Here is a 17454-nt window from a genome sequence, read left to right as displayed (position 1 = left end):
AAACAACAAGGGAAGTATTATAGTAAAAGTGTCATTAATGCCACAGGTTAGCCGCTTTACTGTAAACAAAAACATTACTTATTCTGAGACATATTTGCGCACAGTCATCCCCACTGTTTTTTGATCTCAAGAGGGCTTCATGTTGATGGTGTTCCAGTTTACACCCAGAACCACTCAGCAGTCGCATCATATAATCACAGCCTCAAGTAGGAACTGAGCATTGGCTTACCGAAATAACACAGTGTACAAACATTTCTGCATGCGCTTACTTTGTGTGTTTGTTCGTGTGCCTGTGAGATAAAGTGGAGGGGAATTTGCGGCAGTTATGATGTAGAGTTGGTTCCCATATGCTGAAAGGGAGCTATTTTTAGGCGCCAACTCAGCTGCTGTATTAAGGGGAAGCCAGAAGCAGGGTTCTTCTTTTCCATCACCTCACTAGAGCATGCGAGTTATGTCTGCAGGTGTCACTGCTCTGTGGGCAAACATGAATCAAATCCAGCTTTTAAAATTATTTCTTAAGCGTGTTTATACTGTATATTCTTATAAGAAACACTGTTTTATTGTTACATCCAGGTTGTAGCAAGAAAACACATTTGCTGAAAATCGTCATTAGCTAAAACCAATACACAATTGTTAAGTGCAACAAAGTCATTAAGTTAATTAAACTTAGTTAAAAACTGTAGATTAGAATTGAAAGAACAATCAGTAAAACAATCAAACTTAATTTGAAGAGGCGTCAAGGAGAGTCATAATGGCACTGACTTTAATTGAACTGAATGACATGTGTGTGGTTGTGTGAACTTTTGCAGTGTGAAGCAGAGCCCTGGGGTTATGGGGTGGTTGGCGGGGGTTTTGGGGTCAGGCTTCCCCAGCCCACCTGCCTCCACCTTTTGAGAGGAGCAGCAGGATCAACCCGTCCGCTCGCACAGCCTCAGGGGCATGTTGTAAAAAGCACTTTAGCTGATAGATAAGAGCGGAGAACAAAAGAAACAGGGATCTAATGGCTCGTTTCTCCTCCTCCTCATGTAAGAGATGATGCGTCCATCTGGCAGACTGTGGACCCCAAACTGCTGCTCTTTTCAGGGGAAGCTACTGTTGAGCCAAGAGCAACTGTTGCATTTTATTGCTGGGTTAAATCTAACTAATGATGAGTTAGCACGTTAGCCTTATACTGAAGTAGGATTCTTGTGATGATTAATATAATTTTATGGTCATTCTGAATCCCCCATAATTCATAATTTTTTACTCTACTTTTGTCATTCTGCTGGGTTTCATAGACATTTACATTTTACATTTTGATTGAATGTATTGTCAAAGTAAACATAAATGAATGAACACTTTTGTTTTATCCATATTCGACTAGGTTATTAAACGATAATTATTTTCTCAGTCATGGAGATTTAGCCTCATTGTCATTTAGTCGTTTTTATTTTATCCTCGTTGATTAAACATTTGACTTCCTTTTTGCTTTGTCATCCCTCTGAAGATCATATTGGTTTGAGTCTAAAGGGAAGAGAAGTATCAAATAATTCCTTCTACCCACATTTTGAATTATAAAAAGGTTTTACATCTAAAAGAAAAATAGTATTAAAACACAAAAACATCCAGGAAGCCATTGGAGAGGGATGTTGAGCTGCAGTACGCAAACCCCTTTTGTGGTCATGTGGGTTTGTTACAGTGCTGAATACCAGGAAAAGCTCCTGCATTGATTCAGTTCGAGGGGATGTAGTGAGATCTAGTGTTAAGTGGTTTCTTTGTGTATGGATGTGTGTGTGTGTGTCTGTGTGTGATGTGAGTGAAAGAGGAAGCGTGCTCCTTCCTATTGTTGGTGGTAATAACCTTTTCAAGTTCATAATCTCTGCAGCTTTTCAGCGGGAGAGAAGTCTGCAGTGCCGTGTGTGTGTGCGTGTCAGGCTCACTAGCATGGGGCGAATAAACCCATCTCCTCGTTTCTATGGTAACACACCATGTCTGTAGAATGGGTGTGATTCAGGCTTTCAGGGGTTCAGGCAGCATTTTTACACACACACACTTTCACACACTGGCAGCACAATTAGTTCCCTGTTATAGCTGTGCCGGTAGCGGAACTTGTGCCTGGGTGGATGGATGGGAAGGAGTTGTAGGGAGAGGTGTGTGAGGGAGTGTGTGTGTGTGTGTGAGCTGATGAGGGCTGGTGAGGGCTAATTTAACAGACAAGGTTCCCTTATAGCCTTTCCACTGACATCATTTTAACCCTAACTTGCACACCTCCCTACCTACTAAAAGCACCATTTTATATTAGCACAGCTCTTGCCAACTATTGCATTTGCAGATGTGTGTGTTTATGTGTGTGAGAATGAACATCTTCCAGGCTACTGATGGATCAGCAGAATTGTATCTCTGTTATCAGCAGACGTCCATTCAGCCCAAATCTAGTACAAGACAATAGAGCAGACTTCGAATCCCAAAATCCTTTGTCTTCTTGTATATAACGTTTGCTTAGGTTTTAACTCGCCATGTCTAAGATTTTTCCAAATGAACTTCCTGGACATAACAGGGTGGATAAAGCAGATGCTAGTGAATTGTCCGACCGGCCCACTTCGGTACCGGCCCACCGGGTAAACTCCCGGTAATCCCAATGGCCAGTCCGCCCCTGCCCAATACCAATACTCCACCAACACATATATTGAATGAGCAAATCCCGTTGTGTTTGACAAGCTCCCCTTTAAGCAACTCTTAGTCTGGCTGTAATGTCTCTGTGGGATGGAATATGAACCAGTGTAGAGGAGCTGTGAGTCCTACAGGAATCAATAATACAGCAATATAGTGTCAGGATAGGGGGATGGGGGGGAAGGAAAGATGATGAGAAGGGGAGAAGGAGAGGAGGAGGCAGCTCAGCCCTGCGTGCCTGGAGTGAGAAGTGTTCGAATCAAAGCTCTTTCTCTCAGTCTTCCCTTTCCCACTGCATTTTTTCTTATCCATTATCACTCACTCCCTCTCTGTGTGAATATTGTATCTTTTTGAACATTTAAATGACCGCCTCTTCCCCGTTCCCCATGTGTGAATTGGATATGATTAGATTGTGAATATTGGAGAGTGACATTGTGACTGAGCCAAGGTCGTTCCTGCTGTCACGGCTACAGTAAAGCTTTCCATTTCAAAGCAGTGTGAGCGTGTGTGTGCACATGCATGCCTGTCAGTATATAGCACATCGCCATGACATGATCAGTGTGTGGTGGCTGGTCCCCCTCCTTCAGTGTCCATCATGTTTTATTTATGAGAGCTAAGCCTTCACCAGCTAATCCAGGAGGCCTAATGCTATACTGTAGTTTATTAGCCTGCAGCTAATCCTCAAAGCATGTTATTAACCACATATTGCAAAAATACTGTCCTTTATACACATGCCCTACTTGACTGTTATCAACAGGATACAAATCAGGCTGGAGTTGCATGCCTTCATTGGCAGATATTATTTGGGCAAGGTTTAATCGACAAGCTATTTAATATCTTTAGATTTCTTTTTTCCTCCAGCTACTAAAGCAGTCAGAACATTACAGTTTGTAGTTTAATTTCCCTCTCCATATGGTATAAAATATAGACACTGCAAACTGCTTTATTCAGAGATAAGGCGGTGATGGTGCCCTGCAGGAAAGACACAATGATATTAGCTCTATTAACTCTAAGCACTCTAGTCTGCATTAGTACTGTAGTGCTACAATCTGGTTTTTTATAATATAAAATCAGATACAGATACAAAATGAGAGATAAAACATCAGAAGCCAGTGATGCTCCAACCTAACACCAGGGCAGATCAGAGGAATGCAATGACTAACGATCAGTTCAATGGACCCTTGTGAAGGAAAGGGATGTGTTACTGAATGGGCATAGTGTTGCGCTAAGCTCATGACTCTGCACAGTACAGATCATTGCTTTGAAATCTCTTAAACTGATACCTACACTGAAGTTAAGCTATTTGGAATTCCTAGCAATGTCAACATGGTGTCATGAACTTGGTGTCAATGATTGGGTTTGTAGGAAAAGAGGAAAAGATTTACAGCCTAAAATGTTGTGCTTAAACAGCAAACACATGCTGCCATTGACAGGTGTGAGCATGTGTTGACGGGCAGAAGTGTTCAGAAGTGGGACAGGTGGTTGTGGAAGGAGAGAAAGCATTTGCTGTTTCTAAAGTTAAGATCCAGTTGGGGTCTCTTCTCTGTGATGACTCATGACTTTCTACCAATCTAAAAGCAGTTTGTAGAAGCCTTCAAGATGTATGCAACCAACCCTCTTGGTCATTGTTTAATAAGTTTCTCAGTTGTGTCTTGAATCAGTTGCTAAGATGTATTAAACACTAGATATTACGGCGATTTTTTGGCTCAATGGTTTTCTTTTATGTAGATTTAGCTCATTCTGCCCATAGTGCCTGTCACAAGTTCAACATGCTGCATTGGCGCACCAAATGCCTCTCTGTGAGGCACCAACTGTGGCTGTCTGTCTTCACTCAATATTGGGTCTGACGCTTGTTGAGTCAATCTGTCTCAGACATTATGGCTGGAACTGCCTGATTACAGCGTTAGTCATCATCAGTATCAGGGTCACCATATAATATTGTTCTATTTTTTGCTTTTGCCATCACCATGCATGCATATTACTTTACTGGTAGAACAGATGATGGGAAATGAAGGCTGTCATCCACTCTGAATATAATATCTCAAAGTTAATACTCCCATTAATTATCTATTGAAAGCTTTGGAAATGGCACACCGTCATAACACACCATAACCTCACTCCCTCATGCCCCAAACCCAAGGGCAAAATGGGGTCAGTGCTCTTATCACCATGAAAGAAGCCATGGCAACCAAGCCTTTACCCTATTATCTGTGACTGACCTTCAGTGTGACCTCAACTTCGACCTTCACCTCAGATCGTAGATGCTTCTCTGTGTGTATTAAAGCATTTGTCTACTCCTCAATGATTTTTAATCCATCATAGGTTTGCTAAAGGGAAAACCTGCAAGTGTATGAAGCTCAGGTACTTTAAGTTAACTGCAAAACCTGACCCAACCATACATGTTTACAATGCAGTATGATGCACGACATCTTTATACAGGTCCTATCGTCTATTATGTCAGACTCTACTCTCCTGCCTCTGCATCAAATAAAACGGCCAACAAAGGTTGAGACGACGACAGATGTTGATAAGGAGGATATAGGTGAAGTTGTGTTTGCAACTATACTGAATACATTTCCCTTGACACGGAGAAACAATGACACATGTTGGTTCTTTAAATACAAAGCATATTGTGTACAAACACAGAAGGGATAAAAGAGGAACTGAATCATGTTGTTGTGAGAAAAACCTTGGAAGGAAGAATGCAAATTTGACTTTTTAGAAAAACAACCGCTTAGGAGTTTAGAGGCATTTAACCTATGATTTAAAATACATCAATTGTTTGCATTTATGTAAACTGCACATGCATCATTATGGTAATCTTGACCATATGGTTGTAATGATCATGTAAGGGGCTAATTCATTTAAGGTGAGCATCTTCCTACAGATAGGACAGATTATATATTGCTTTCCACATAATATTCTAAGTACGGTTTCCTCTTTCTGACTTCTGTTATACTTACCTTATTTCTAGCCCTGAAGCCCTTCTGCTTTTACTATGGGACTTTCTGGAAAATTCTAAATGTGCAGAATGTATTTTAGGGATACAGTTTGGAAATCAGCTTCTGGTTAATTTAGCTGGTTGCTGCTTTCAAGTGTTCTTAAAATATTCACAGATGTGGCTTCATTTCGAACAAATCAAAACCAGCAAATTATGTCAGATTTCCTAACCCCCATTTTACCTACATGCTGAGGTAATGCAATATGTATAGAGCAGATGGTTATGGAGGGAGGGTGGGGTGGGGCTTCTGCATAACCACTTCCTTATATAAGCCTATTTGGCAGAACATCAGCATTAACCTGCATAGAATAGTCAATCTGCCGGGTCACATGAGTTCGAACCGTTCACTGCCATCAGGTAGACATAAAATATTGAAGTTGGCTGACCTCCATGTCCTTTCTGCTTGAAGAAACCAGGTTTTCTTTTCAGTACAACTCGGTTCATACTGCTCATAAGGTTATGACTGCAACAATATTTTGGCAGGCTGCTGATGTCTCATAACCTCCAAGTAAGATTTATATATAATTATGTAGACAAGACATGAATGTAACAACGTTTTTTACTGCTTGTAGAGTGTCAGGCACTATTGCAGTGCCCATCATTTGAAGATCTGACTCGAACCAAAACATCACCATAATTGAGCCCTGCCCACCCTTACCCACTGAGTATCTGTATATGTGTGTGTGTGCATACTGCTGCATATGTCTGCATGAGTGCTGTAAACTGCAGCTCATGCTTTCATTTTGTTTTAATGATTGACACGTGAATGGAGGGGGCCCTGCGGCAAAACCCACACCATCAATTTACCTCGCATAAATACCACTGTCATTTGCGTAGTCGCACGCACGCACGCACACACACAGTAATACCCATGAAACCACCACATTCTCAACTAAAGTAGAATGATACCGCTCATTTGAAGTCACCTTAGCTCTCTTGATAATCTTTCTTGAGTGTACACCTGACCTACACTGTACAACTGCCTTTTATGAGATGGCATTACGCTGTCAAAGCCATAGTGATCGTTGTAAAGTGTTTATAATTTACAGTAGGGATGAAAGCTGTCTCAGATGGGGATGTGCACTGAAATCCCCAGCTCTTCTAGCTCTGCAATACTTTACATAATGCCAAATAGTGATTCCTCTGCCTGACTTTCTTTTCCATTTCTTTGTGTAACAGGAAACTCTCCAGCAGCTGGTGATGATGCCTTTACCAAACGTGCTGATTCTGGGCAAAAACCCTCTCTCTGGTAAGTGTCAATGTACCAAACAAAACAACCACAACGTTATACACACACTGATGCTTTCACCAATGCTGTGCAGGTTCTGATTTGAATTTATTTGGCCTCTAAACTGAAGAAAAAACGAACATTAAAATCACCTTGTGTACAGTTCACAAGGAGGAAACCCACATTTGTATTTTTATCATTTAATTAGCATCACCGCATCTTTAGAAATCTTTTAATTAAGAGTTTAGTTTGATGTTTTCATGCGACTTAGACTTAATGGCAGAGTTGGAAGGGACTTTACAGAGGAATTGAATAATGCTGTTTTGATTAAGGTGATTTATGCATGTCTTCAAGGACAAAACCTACATTTTGCCCCCATTAACACTAGTCTGTAAAACCTCTGAACACCCACACTGGCGTTTTCAGTTAATCTGGCTGATTAGTTCCTTGACAGGACTCTGGGAGTGTGTGGACTGTAATTTATTGACACCTTCCCGAGTTTCCTGTTAGCTTTATTGCACCTGTTAGGTTGGGACAAATTACACTTTATCATTAATATGGCTGGATGGAGATTTGTTACCTCGTACATTTCCATCAAAGCTCTGACCTACTAATCAGCCAGAATAACTTAAAACACTTGTGTGAACTTTCAGAGGCTTAAAAAAAACAATAAAGGAAAATGACTTCATGTGGTCACTCAAAGTAATGTTTCTAGGAAGGCACACGTTTGATTCTAAAGATGGCTCCATGTGTTCCTCTGAGGTATGTTTGAGATGGCAGATGTTCTTTAAGTGTAAGATCAGACAGTGGCAACAGCACATTTACAGTTTATGAGGTTGAACGAAGCTCTTTGCACTAATAAGCCCTAATTATAAAAGCCCCGTACTTCATCTTCTGACAGGATGTTTTATTTCATACCATTCTCAAGGAATGCAATTATAGGGAACTAATTCTCTTTTAACATAAACTACAGGAGCAGAACATTAAATGAAAAGCATTAGTCAACTTTAATCTGAGTCAGATCATTTAGGGACCAATTAAACTAACTTCTATATGACACAAGGGCATATTTACTGTATGTCCTGCAAATGTAATCATCGCTCAGCTCAACAGTTTTAAAGTCATTCCTAAGAGTGAGCAGCATAATTACACTATTGCCATTTGTCCAATTGATTGGCTGAAGTTTCGACCCAGTAACAATGTTGAGCCTGACTATAAAACACTGTTGACATCGCTTTCCAGTGCCACTATGCCCTTAACAAGAACGTAAAAAAGCAAACCAGGATGTTAAATTGACCTGCAATGGCTTAAAAAAGACCCACGGAGAAAGATCTGTTAATAAATGTAACCATTCTGCAGCAAAGCTTTGATCCACTGAGCCTAGATGTGCTATTTGATAAGTCCAAGCAGCCTTAAAGCAACAGTAATGCAGTGTCCATTTTTTGCATTTCATGAAAGCATTTTTGAGCACCTTGACTTCTGTATCCCCAAGTGCTACCTGATTTTCCATAATGACTTTAATGTAGCCACTAAAGGGATGAGATCATTAGTTTCATGCCATCATATGAGATCATGGCGTGGCGGCTGTGGAAATAAGAGGATTGTATTGAATAAATAAAACATTTGATGCGACAAAGCTTCCTGCCACCCAGCATGCTTAGATCAATTATTAGCACAATTATTAGCACAATAGCCCCAAGTGCAAAACTTTGGCTAAAACTATGGCAAGGTCATTGGATTAGCTCTTTTTACTTTTTGGGAAAGCGTGTCCTCACGAATATTCAAAGCCTTTGTTTATCTCTGCAAATATAATCATCAGCCTTTCAAGGTAAACTGTTTCCAGGCTTAGCTGGCAGAGCTTGTTTACGAATATCTGAACGCTTTCAAATGCATTCAACGGTTTCTATAAATCCCTGTCCTCCCTCAGCTGCCTTTGTCACCACTGCCATTACTTTTATTTGTGGGTATTATTCTTGATACACTTCAGCAGGCATGAAGGGTAAGTATATGAAAAACTGGCTACAGGGATGTACACACAGACTGTGTTTCTTTTTCATGCAAGGATAACTTTGTTGTTAATTTACCTAAGAGGTAACACAAGTATTTTTGATATGTTATTCTAAGGAAAAACTACTGGTGATAACGATCATCAGCAGCATTCTTCCTAACTTTCAAACAGCATTCTTTTGGCATTGTATTCATTCCTTTCAGTGCTGCTTCCTATTAAAACCCAGTGTAGTCATTGTGATGCCAGGAAGATTCTTTCGTGAACTCGCAAAATAATGTATTTCACAGCAGTAGATTTCTGAAGATCTACCACAGCCTTACCCATGTCTGAAGGGAATACTAAGTGAATACTAAAGTGAATTCAACGTAGACAAGAGTAGAGGGCAGCTCGGGCAGAAATCATTAGACTAAATTCCTCAGGGTTTCCTTTGCCCTTTACCCTCTGGATGTGGGATCATCAGTCAGTCAGTCAGAGCAGCGCTGGAGTCTGGCTCTGAGTCTCTGCGGCTGCCAGCTGAAAGTCTTTGGCCATGTGGCTTTTATTATGCTCTCATTAGGGGGTAGGGTACGACTCTGAGTGTGTGTGAGTGCGTGCACATAAGAGTGTTTAGTTGTTGGATGGGGGAGGGTTCATTTCTACACAGTGAACAGTGGGAAGGCACTGTAGTACCCCCCCCCCAGGCTCCCCATTTACCTTAGTCTGCATATAGGCATGTGAGATGCACAGACACGCTTTGATGCAACTTACACACACACACACACACACACACACACACACACACACACACACACACACACACACACACACACACACACACACACACACTCCCCCTTTTTTGTTTAGTCTGTCATAAAGCCTGTACATTTTCAGCCGTGATTTTGTTTGATATTGTGAACACTTTGCCCTCAAAATGTGTTCTGGACTATGTGGTACTCTCTTAATTTCGGAAACATTTACTGGTTTGCTTCACTCAAGTCTCTGCCAGTCGTCATGTTTAAAAAAAACATATCCAATACTGCTACTGAAGGGCAACACTGCACAGTTGACAGATTGCCATTAACACATTTCAGATGCAGGGTAGTATTTTGTACAACAAACATTGCCAAACATGGTTTTAGATGAGAGAACTTCCCAACGAGCAGAACAGTTTTAACCAGCAGCCACAACAGGATGCCAACTGTTGACAGCTGACAGAGAACATTAAAGGCTTGATGTGAGTGTGTGCAAAGGAGAAGCTTGTCTAGCCAAGAAAGCGGGCCTGATTTCTCTTATTTTTCCCCCAAAACTAGTCTTTGAAGTGTGCAGGCGAATGTTTGGTGTGTTTTCACAGTGTTGTGATGTCAAGTGTCTCCATAAGTAAGAAAAGAAAAGACAGAATTGTTTGTGTGGAAAGGACTGGGAATTGTGTGTGTGTGTATAACTGAGACAATGTAAGTGCTGGGTTGGTCAATGTGAATGAAACAACAACGATAAACAGTGGAAAATGCCAATTGGTCCGGTATATGTTATTGTATTTGATCATTTTCATTTTCTTCAGTGCTCCTGACACTGACCTCAGCTCCAGGCCTTCTGTATTTGATGCTCTTGACACTCTATATTATCTTATAAAGCACAAATGCCCTGAAATAATGTGAAAACAAGGTTCAGCCAACTCTGTCCTCTGCTCCAGTGAGATGGGCTGAATATACTCTGGCACGCTGTCAAAGCAATATCAGATTGCTTGTACCAGTTTCACCGCTGACATGCAAGTCATCGGGTCCTGAATGACTCCATTCATCACGGCAGCAGACGGGGTTGTAGCAGTTGATTGCCCAGCCACACGTTCTTTTTTCTGCTTATTCACTCGCATCCTCACACACAGATTCACAATGGCATTGCAGGAAGAAGGGTTAGTCACTGTCCGTCTGACCTCTTGTTTCCTGCTGGGATGAGAAAGCAGGGAGGAAGGGCGGGAGGTGAAGAGCCTCCATGAGCAAATCCAAACACTTGGATGATTTGTAACAATGTTGAAGGAAGGAAGGAAGGAAGGAAGGATGGGTGGATGTTGCAGAGAATAAATGGATGGATGCAAAGAGTGTGTATAAGAAGGGAGGAAGAGTAGGAGGTAGGAAATGTGAGGCTAGCAGAGAGATGGCCCTCCTTAAAGCCGTCTTGCTGCTGGAGGGATATTTCAGTTTTCTATTTCCACAGTTGCCTCTTTCTTTCCTTCATCATTCTTTCTTAGCTATTTTCTGTATTTTTTTCCATATCCTTTCCTTGTGTTTGCTGCTTGTGCTCTGTGGTGCTTCCCCTCTTTTGTCTCGTTTTCTATTATCTCTCCCTTTTACCGTTTCTCCCCCTTGTTCTCCCTCTCTAGCTTTATAAATAATTTAACCTGTGAGGGGGCTTATCTCTCCCTACTACGCTTTAGTAGATGTGCTGAGCTAAATCCCTTCCCTGACTGGAATAGGTTCCTACTCCTCCAATAGTGCACGATTAAGCCCTGCAACTGGGAGAATTAAGTTTTATCCACCGTCATCCCTTCATGCCCACACATTCTCTTTATATGCTAAGTATTTCTTCTTTTATCACCAGGTGCTGATTGCCAATTGTCTGACTAAGCACAAAAATAGGGACATCTTCCTGATTCCACTGTACCAGGAATGCACAGTTTTCAAAGTGGATAGATAGCATGCAAGAAACACGTCTAAATTTGAGCTTTTCCCAGTTAATACCCATAAAGCCTTTTATTTCTGGGTGTTACCTGGTACAATCTGTACTTTGCAGCTGCAGTATTTTAATTAAACTGTGTTTCCACAGCATTGTATGACTTGACTTCCTTTTGGTGCTTTTGACTGCCAATAGTACCCCCTTAGTGTAAGAGGGGTGTATCAACAAAATAATAGTTATTGTCGGGAATAGAAACTTTGACACTGCTACATCGTTTAAAAGGTGTGAGGGGAGGGGTTTCAAATCCTGTTCGACCATCCTGTTTGAGTATATTGACACCATTACCGCTTTTAAATACTGCACTTCAGCACCCATGCTGACCTTTAGAGTAAATAATGACAGTTTTGTTTGTATTACATTTCCTGTGATGTCCTACCCAACTGCTGGAAAGTTTCCCTGTGACCTAGATAAACAATATTCACCATATTTTCTTGGCTGCATTACAGAACAAATGTAAGTCCATATTTATTTGAATCATCCAAACGTTGGCCAGTCTTAACGGGTAAATCAACAGTGAAATCACACGCAGAGGAAAAAGGCTGCAGACGGCCTCCTCTTCCACCAGCTGTAGGGCAAAACACGCTGTGACATCACTGATTGGGCTACGGCCAAAAGTACAGAGTATCAGTCCAGAGAACAGCGCTGCAAGTCTCTTTTTATTATCAGTGTTTGTCCTTTATAATCCTGGCTGGGAACTATAATGAAGTATTAATTGTCATGCGTATAATATTGGTCTCACCCATAAAAGATGATAATTCAACCTGCCAAATTATGACCACGTGGAGGTTCCTATTGCTCAATAACGCATTGACTTGTGTGTCTGTATTGATTGAAGAGGAATGAGGGATTGATTTGCTTGTCGGGAGGCTTCTGTACAATTGATGGATATCCTCTGTTTTGCAATAAGGAGCACCCCCTAAGGAACTGGTTGGCTATTCATGTGTTACTTTTTAAATCGATGCTTTACACAGACAATCAGACTTGTTTTTCCAGCAAGTTGCGATAATGTTAAGAAGTTTTTGTTCATCCCATTTGATTTTCATGTAAATTCATTAGGTTTCCAGTCGAACAAAGCGTAAAGTCATAGATCAAAATTGTCTTCCTGTGTGCCTGTCTTTTAGCTGCTCCTGCTGTGATGATTGGCCCATTAAACTGAGAGGCAAACAGACCACCCCTCACAGAAAACACGCTGTCACTAATCTGGATTTATCACTATTGAAGCCGAACAGTGTTAGCAGTCAATACCCCCTGGGCTACATGATGAGCTGGCTTATCACACAAACACACACACACACACACACACCCTACTCCAAACTGGAAAAACATGCAGTATTAGTATAGCCATAGACACACTACTTGCATATGCCACTAAGTGCAACACACACACACACACACACACACACACACACACACACACACGCACACACACACACCACCTGGTTTGCTGTTGTTCTGCAACAAATCCCATAGATGAGCTCAGGCCTGTTGAGCATGCTAGCAGCTGTTTGTGGGTTTCAGCCCTTTCTGACAATATGCCCTGACATGTGGAAGAGTACTGGAAGTTCATCGTGCCAGCGCTTAACACTGTGGAAAACATTGTGGTAACGTTACAAGATAAGGGTGTTTTTATTTGGGGAAAACTGTAACTACCTAAGAATTTAGTTAATTGGTATGCCCAAGTACAGTAAGTGTGGGATAGGTGCATACATTTTCAAAAGTGTCTCCTCTCCCGTTACATACTAAATCTTGACTTGTTTTTTTATGGGAAAGTTATTTTTGAACTTGTGCCAGAGCAGACCGATACAAATGACTCCATCTGTCTAGTATACATATGCTAAAACTTAGATAATTGTAATGCTGTAACTGAAAAAGATGCAGTGTTTTAGTTCATTGCATTTTGTAAAATCTCATTGCAAAAAGGCTTAACGGATACAATCATGTCGGTTATCATCTTCCTCCAATCAACAGATCTGTACTTCAGGCAAATGTTTCTACCACTATCAATAAATCTATCAATGGATTTGTCTCACCAACCTCTGTGGTGTGTTACTTATTCTTAAACCACAAAAGTTGGTAGAAAAGAATGTAAGAGACAAAACAGAAACGTGACTGAATCACATTCTTGCAAATGTGTTTGGTTTCGACAGTCATTGTGGTGTCCTTGCAAGCATACTTAAAAGTGGTTTGGCTTTTGTCATAATACTCTGTATCTTTGTGCTTTTTTCTTCTTTAGAACAAGGTCTGGAAGAGGTGAAAAAACTGTTGCTGCTGCTACTAGGGTGTGCTGTCCAGGTAAGAGATCATTTCAGTTCACTTACACTTCACATCTGTTTATGTAATTCATAACAATGGCAATCAAACTCATAGAGACATCTTTCCTACCTATGTCTTAAACTGAACCTGCTAAAAAGCTCGTTCAAGTCTTTATTTGGTTCATCCTGCCTTCCTTTCTTTGCTCCCTTTGGTAAAATGAATGAACACAAACTATTTTGTACGGCTAATGCTTTGTAATACATAATGTGTCAGACCTTTCCTGTCTCGTGAGTCGTGACAAAGCACCATGCAGCTCTTACTCACTGTATTTCCAACAAGGGCATTGACCTTTCACCAGCCCTATTGTTTTAGCAAAAAGACACTACAGTTGCATTCATGTGAGTAACACTGACTTAATATTCCCACAGTAAACTCGGCAGAACCTGTTGCCAAGTAGGAATTAACACTCCGTTAAAAAGAGGGGCTTACATCTGTAGTACAGAGTCTTGTTCTTATCTTGTCTTCTGCCAACAACCGAGGAAAGTGATCTTTGTCTGATCCACAAGATAAAGTTTTGTTTGAAGACTGCTTTCCGAAATACGACTGCTCCTTGGAAACATAAATCAGCTTCTGTCTTGCGTCTGTGGTGTTGATCTACTAACCTCCAGTTGACCCCCAACCCTCATAACTCTTCATCGGAAAAATATAATTATTCCTCTCGTCTCTTCTTCCCTCCTCCCACTTACTTCTGTTTACAGTGTGAGAAAAAGGAAGAGTACATCGAGTGTATCCAGACTCTGGACTTTGACACCAAAGCTGCCATAGCATCCCACATCCAAGAGGTATTTCTCATTCATAATAAACACAATTATTACAAAATTAGGATATAATATCACCTTCTTTGGCTCCACTCTAATGTACTGTATGCTCATAGTGGAATAGTTTTGCTTACAATTCATAAAAATGTACCATTCTGATAAAGTGTCATGAATGCAACTTCTCTATATCCCTGGACTAAATCTAAATGGTTATTGTTGATATGATGTTTGTGATTTTAGGTCACCCATAATCAGGAGAACGTAGTGGACATGCAGTGGTTGGAAAGTGGGGAAATGCCTCCTGAAGACCTGGACAGCCTCTCCAGAAACCTGGCTTTCCACCTCAAACGCCTGGTGGACGAGAGGGACACACAGCTGGAGGTAATATAGATTTATTAAGCAGTGTTGGAAATCCCTTTTATCTTTTAAGCCCCATAAGCCAAACTGCAAAAAAAAAAAAAACTGTACAATAGAAGAAGCAGGAATCCAGGGAAGTGGTACATTGTATTTTAATTATTCTCTTTGTGTGTTTTTGGAAGTTTGTCACAGAGCTTCTAGTCAGGGTTATGTGGAAACTTTTCATTTTTTTACCGTTACCACACAAGACCAGCCTCAGGAAGGAAGGGTTGAAACTGTTAACTGTCTCATAGATGGTGTGTGTGTTTAACTTGGAGTATTTACGTCATTAAATGAGTTTCCAACCGAAACGGTGCAGATGCCCACAACTGATATAGCTGATCTTTGTCTGTGTGTGTTTTGTGTGTGTGTGTGTGTGTGTGTGAAGGGTTCTAATAGCCTCCAGATTATCACTGTGGAGTCCAGCCGTTCTCAATTAAAATCCCATTTCCTGTCACGGGCAGTAGATCAGAATAGTCTGTGTGTGGGACTGTGCATGTACTTTTTGCCCTAATGCGTTGTGTTCTAATTTTGGGTGGTGCGGGGGCTTTGGGTGAATCCATGGATCCATTCTTCTTTGCATGAAGTCCAATTGTTGAATCAGAATTTTAGCCACTGTAATACTGCTTTGCTTTGTACAGATTACCCTAAATACATATTCAAATATATTTCTGAACCTCAAGATTCAAGGCTTCTTTGTCATTCTACAGTGTAGTTATCTCGATAAAAATCTTAGGTCACAGGCTCCTCCAACAGTGCAACACAATAAAACAGATAAAATAGTGCAAGTAAATACAATAAAATAGAATAGAAGAGAAGTAGTGCTATAAGAGTCTATGTATAAGTGATACATAATTTGTAAGTGTGTAGGAGGCGTGTGGCGTAGTGGATTGTCCGTAGGTGTTCGGATCAGGGGGTCACAGGTTCAAACCCCACTGCAGTCAGCATGTCGTTGTGTCCCTGGGCAACACACTTCACCTCAAATTGCTCCTGTGGGGATTGTCCACAGTACTGAGTATGTAAGTCGCTTTGGATAAAAGCGTCTAACATGTAATGTAATGTAATGTAATGTAAGTTACAACCAGTTGAATGTTATGGATGTTCTTAGTTCAGGTGTTTAACAGTCTTATGGCCTGTGGAATAAAACGGTCTACCTGATTCTATTAATTGTACTCATGTCTAGATATCTCACCTCCTGCCCATTCTTTCCGTCGTCTTTCCCTGCAGACTATAGTGGAGTTGACCCAGGAGAGAGACTGTGTCCAGCTCTCCCCTCTGGCTTCCTGTCAGACCCAGTCTCCTGGTGACTCCCCCGGGATGAGGAGGACCGAGAGCCGGCAGCACCTCTCTGTGGAGCTGGCTGATGCCAAAGCCAAGATCAGACGCCTTCGACAGGAACTGTGAGTACCACGGCTTTATCAGCTAGATAACAAAATGGAGAACCAAGGGGACAGAATACAGTAAAAAAGAGCACAAACCACAAACAAAAGGTCATTTGATTGAATGAGGCTATAGCTATTTACCCTTACCTTGTTTGCTACTTCCCATGAATTGTGAGATCAAAGTTATTCGATAGTTCATTTGGCCCTCAATGTTTGGACTTGGTTGATATGGTTGTAGGCATCAACAGAAATCGCGGGACCGTCATTAGGCTTTGTGTTCAATCTTTGGAGCAGTTGTTTATTGTATTGTACTTTTTATTAGATAATGATAGTGGAGAGATTGCTGAAAACGATTTAGAGGCAGACATTGAACTAAGACCCCATTTACACGGGAACGTTTGCCTTTTACGCACCGAATTAGTGTTCAAAAAAGTATTCCGTTCACACGCATTCGGCTCATTTAACGTGTCCGTTCACACGAGACCACTGGAAACGCTGTAGTACATATGCTGGGCCTGTAAGTGGCGCTGTACTTCCGCACGAGACCGCTCGTAAGCGCTGGAGACGCTGTAATACATATGCCGGGCCTATAAGTGGCGCTGTATTCTGCCACAAAATACACCAAAAGCAGCGAAGAAGACCCCCGAGCATGGTTGCCATGGTTGCCCTTCTGTTTATGCCCCGCGGTAGATTTAGCATGTAATTCATGTAATTCTCCATGTCCACTTGTTGCTGATGGTTGTGGTAGAGGAGCTGTAGATTTTGCACTAACATCTGTAGCATGGTCAGTAGCAGTAGCACTAGCAGTAGCTACTGCTAGTGCTACTGCTACTGACCATGCTACAGCAGTGAGCAGCAGAGGTGGGGAGAGAGGTGGGGCTATGGCTTCATCGTTATCAGGAACTGATCGTATATGGCGTACACACTGAGCCTTTTGGCCCCCCAGAGCGTTTCGGTTGCAGATCTATCCACCTTAGGACCCGTTATCGTTTGCGGGGTCCGTTTCCGCG

General features: G+C 41.4%; 1 protein-coding gene across 4 annotated transcripts in view; it reads left to right on the top strand.

Annotated features, from left to right (window-relative positions):
- The window catches only part of ccdc88ab (coiled-coil domain containing 88Ab), a 70011-nt gene that overhangs the window by 16934 nt on the left and 35623 nt on the right, over positions 1 to 17454 (top strand). For all 4 annotated transcript variants that reach the window (XM_034152261.1, XM_034152259.1, XM_034152260.1 and 1 more), the window contains exons 4-8: positions 6830 to 6899; positions 13829 to 13887; positions 14607 to 14690; positions 14907 to 15047; positions 16290 to 16462. In XM_034152261.1, coding sequence (XP_034008152.1) covers positions 6830 to 6899; positions 13829 to 13887; positions 14607 to 14690; positions 14907 to 15047; positions 16290 to 16462 — 527 coding nt within the window. The remainder of the gene's footprint in view (positions 1 to 6829; positions 6900 to 13828; positions 13888 to 14606; positions 14691 to 14906; positions 15048 to 16289; positions 16463 to 17454) is intronic.

The sequence above is a fragment of the Trematomus bernacchii genome, unplaced genomic scaffold, assembly GCF_902827165.1.
Source record: "Trematomus bernacchii unplaced genomic scaffold, fTreBer1.1, whole genome shotgun sequence".
Lineage (NCBI taxonomy): Eukaryota > Metazoa > Chordata > Actinopteri > Perciformes > Nototheniidae > Trematomus > Trematomus bernacchii.
This window is presented reverse-complemented; position numbering and strand designations above follow the sequence as displayed.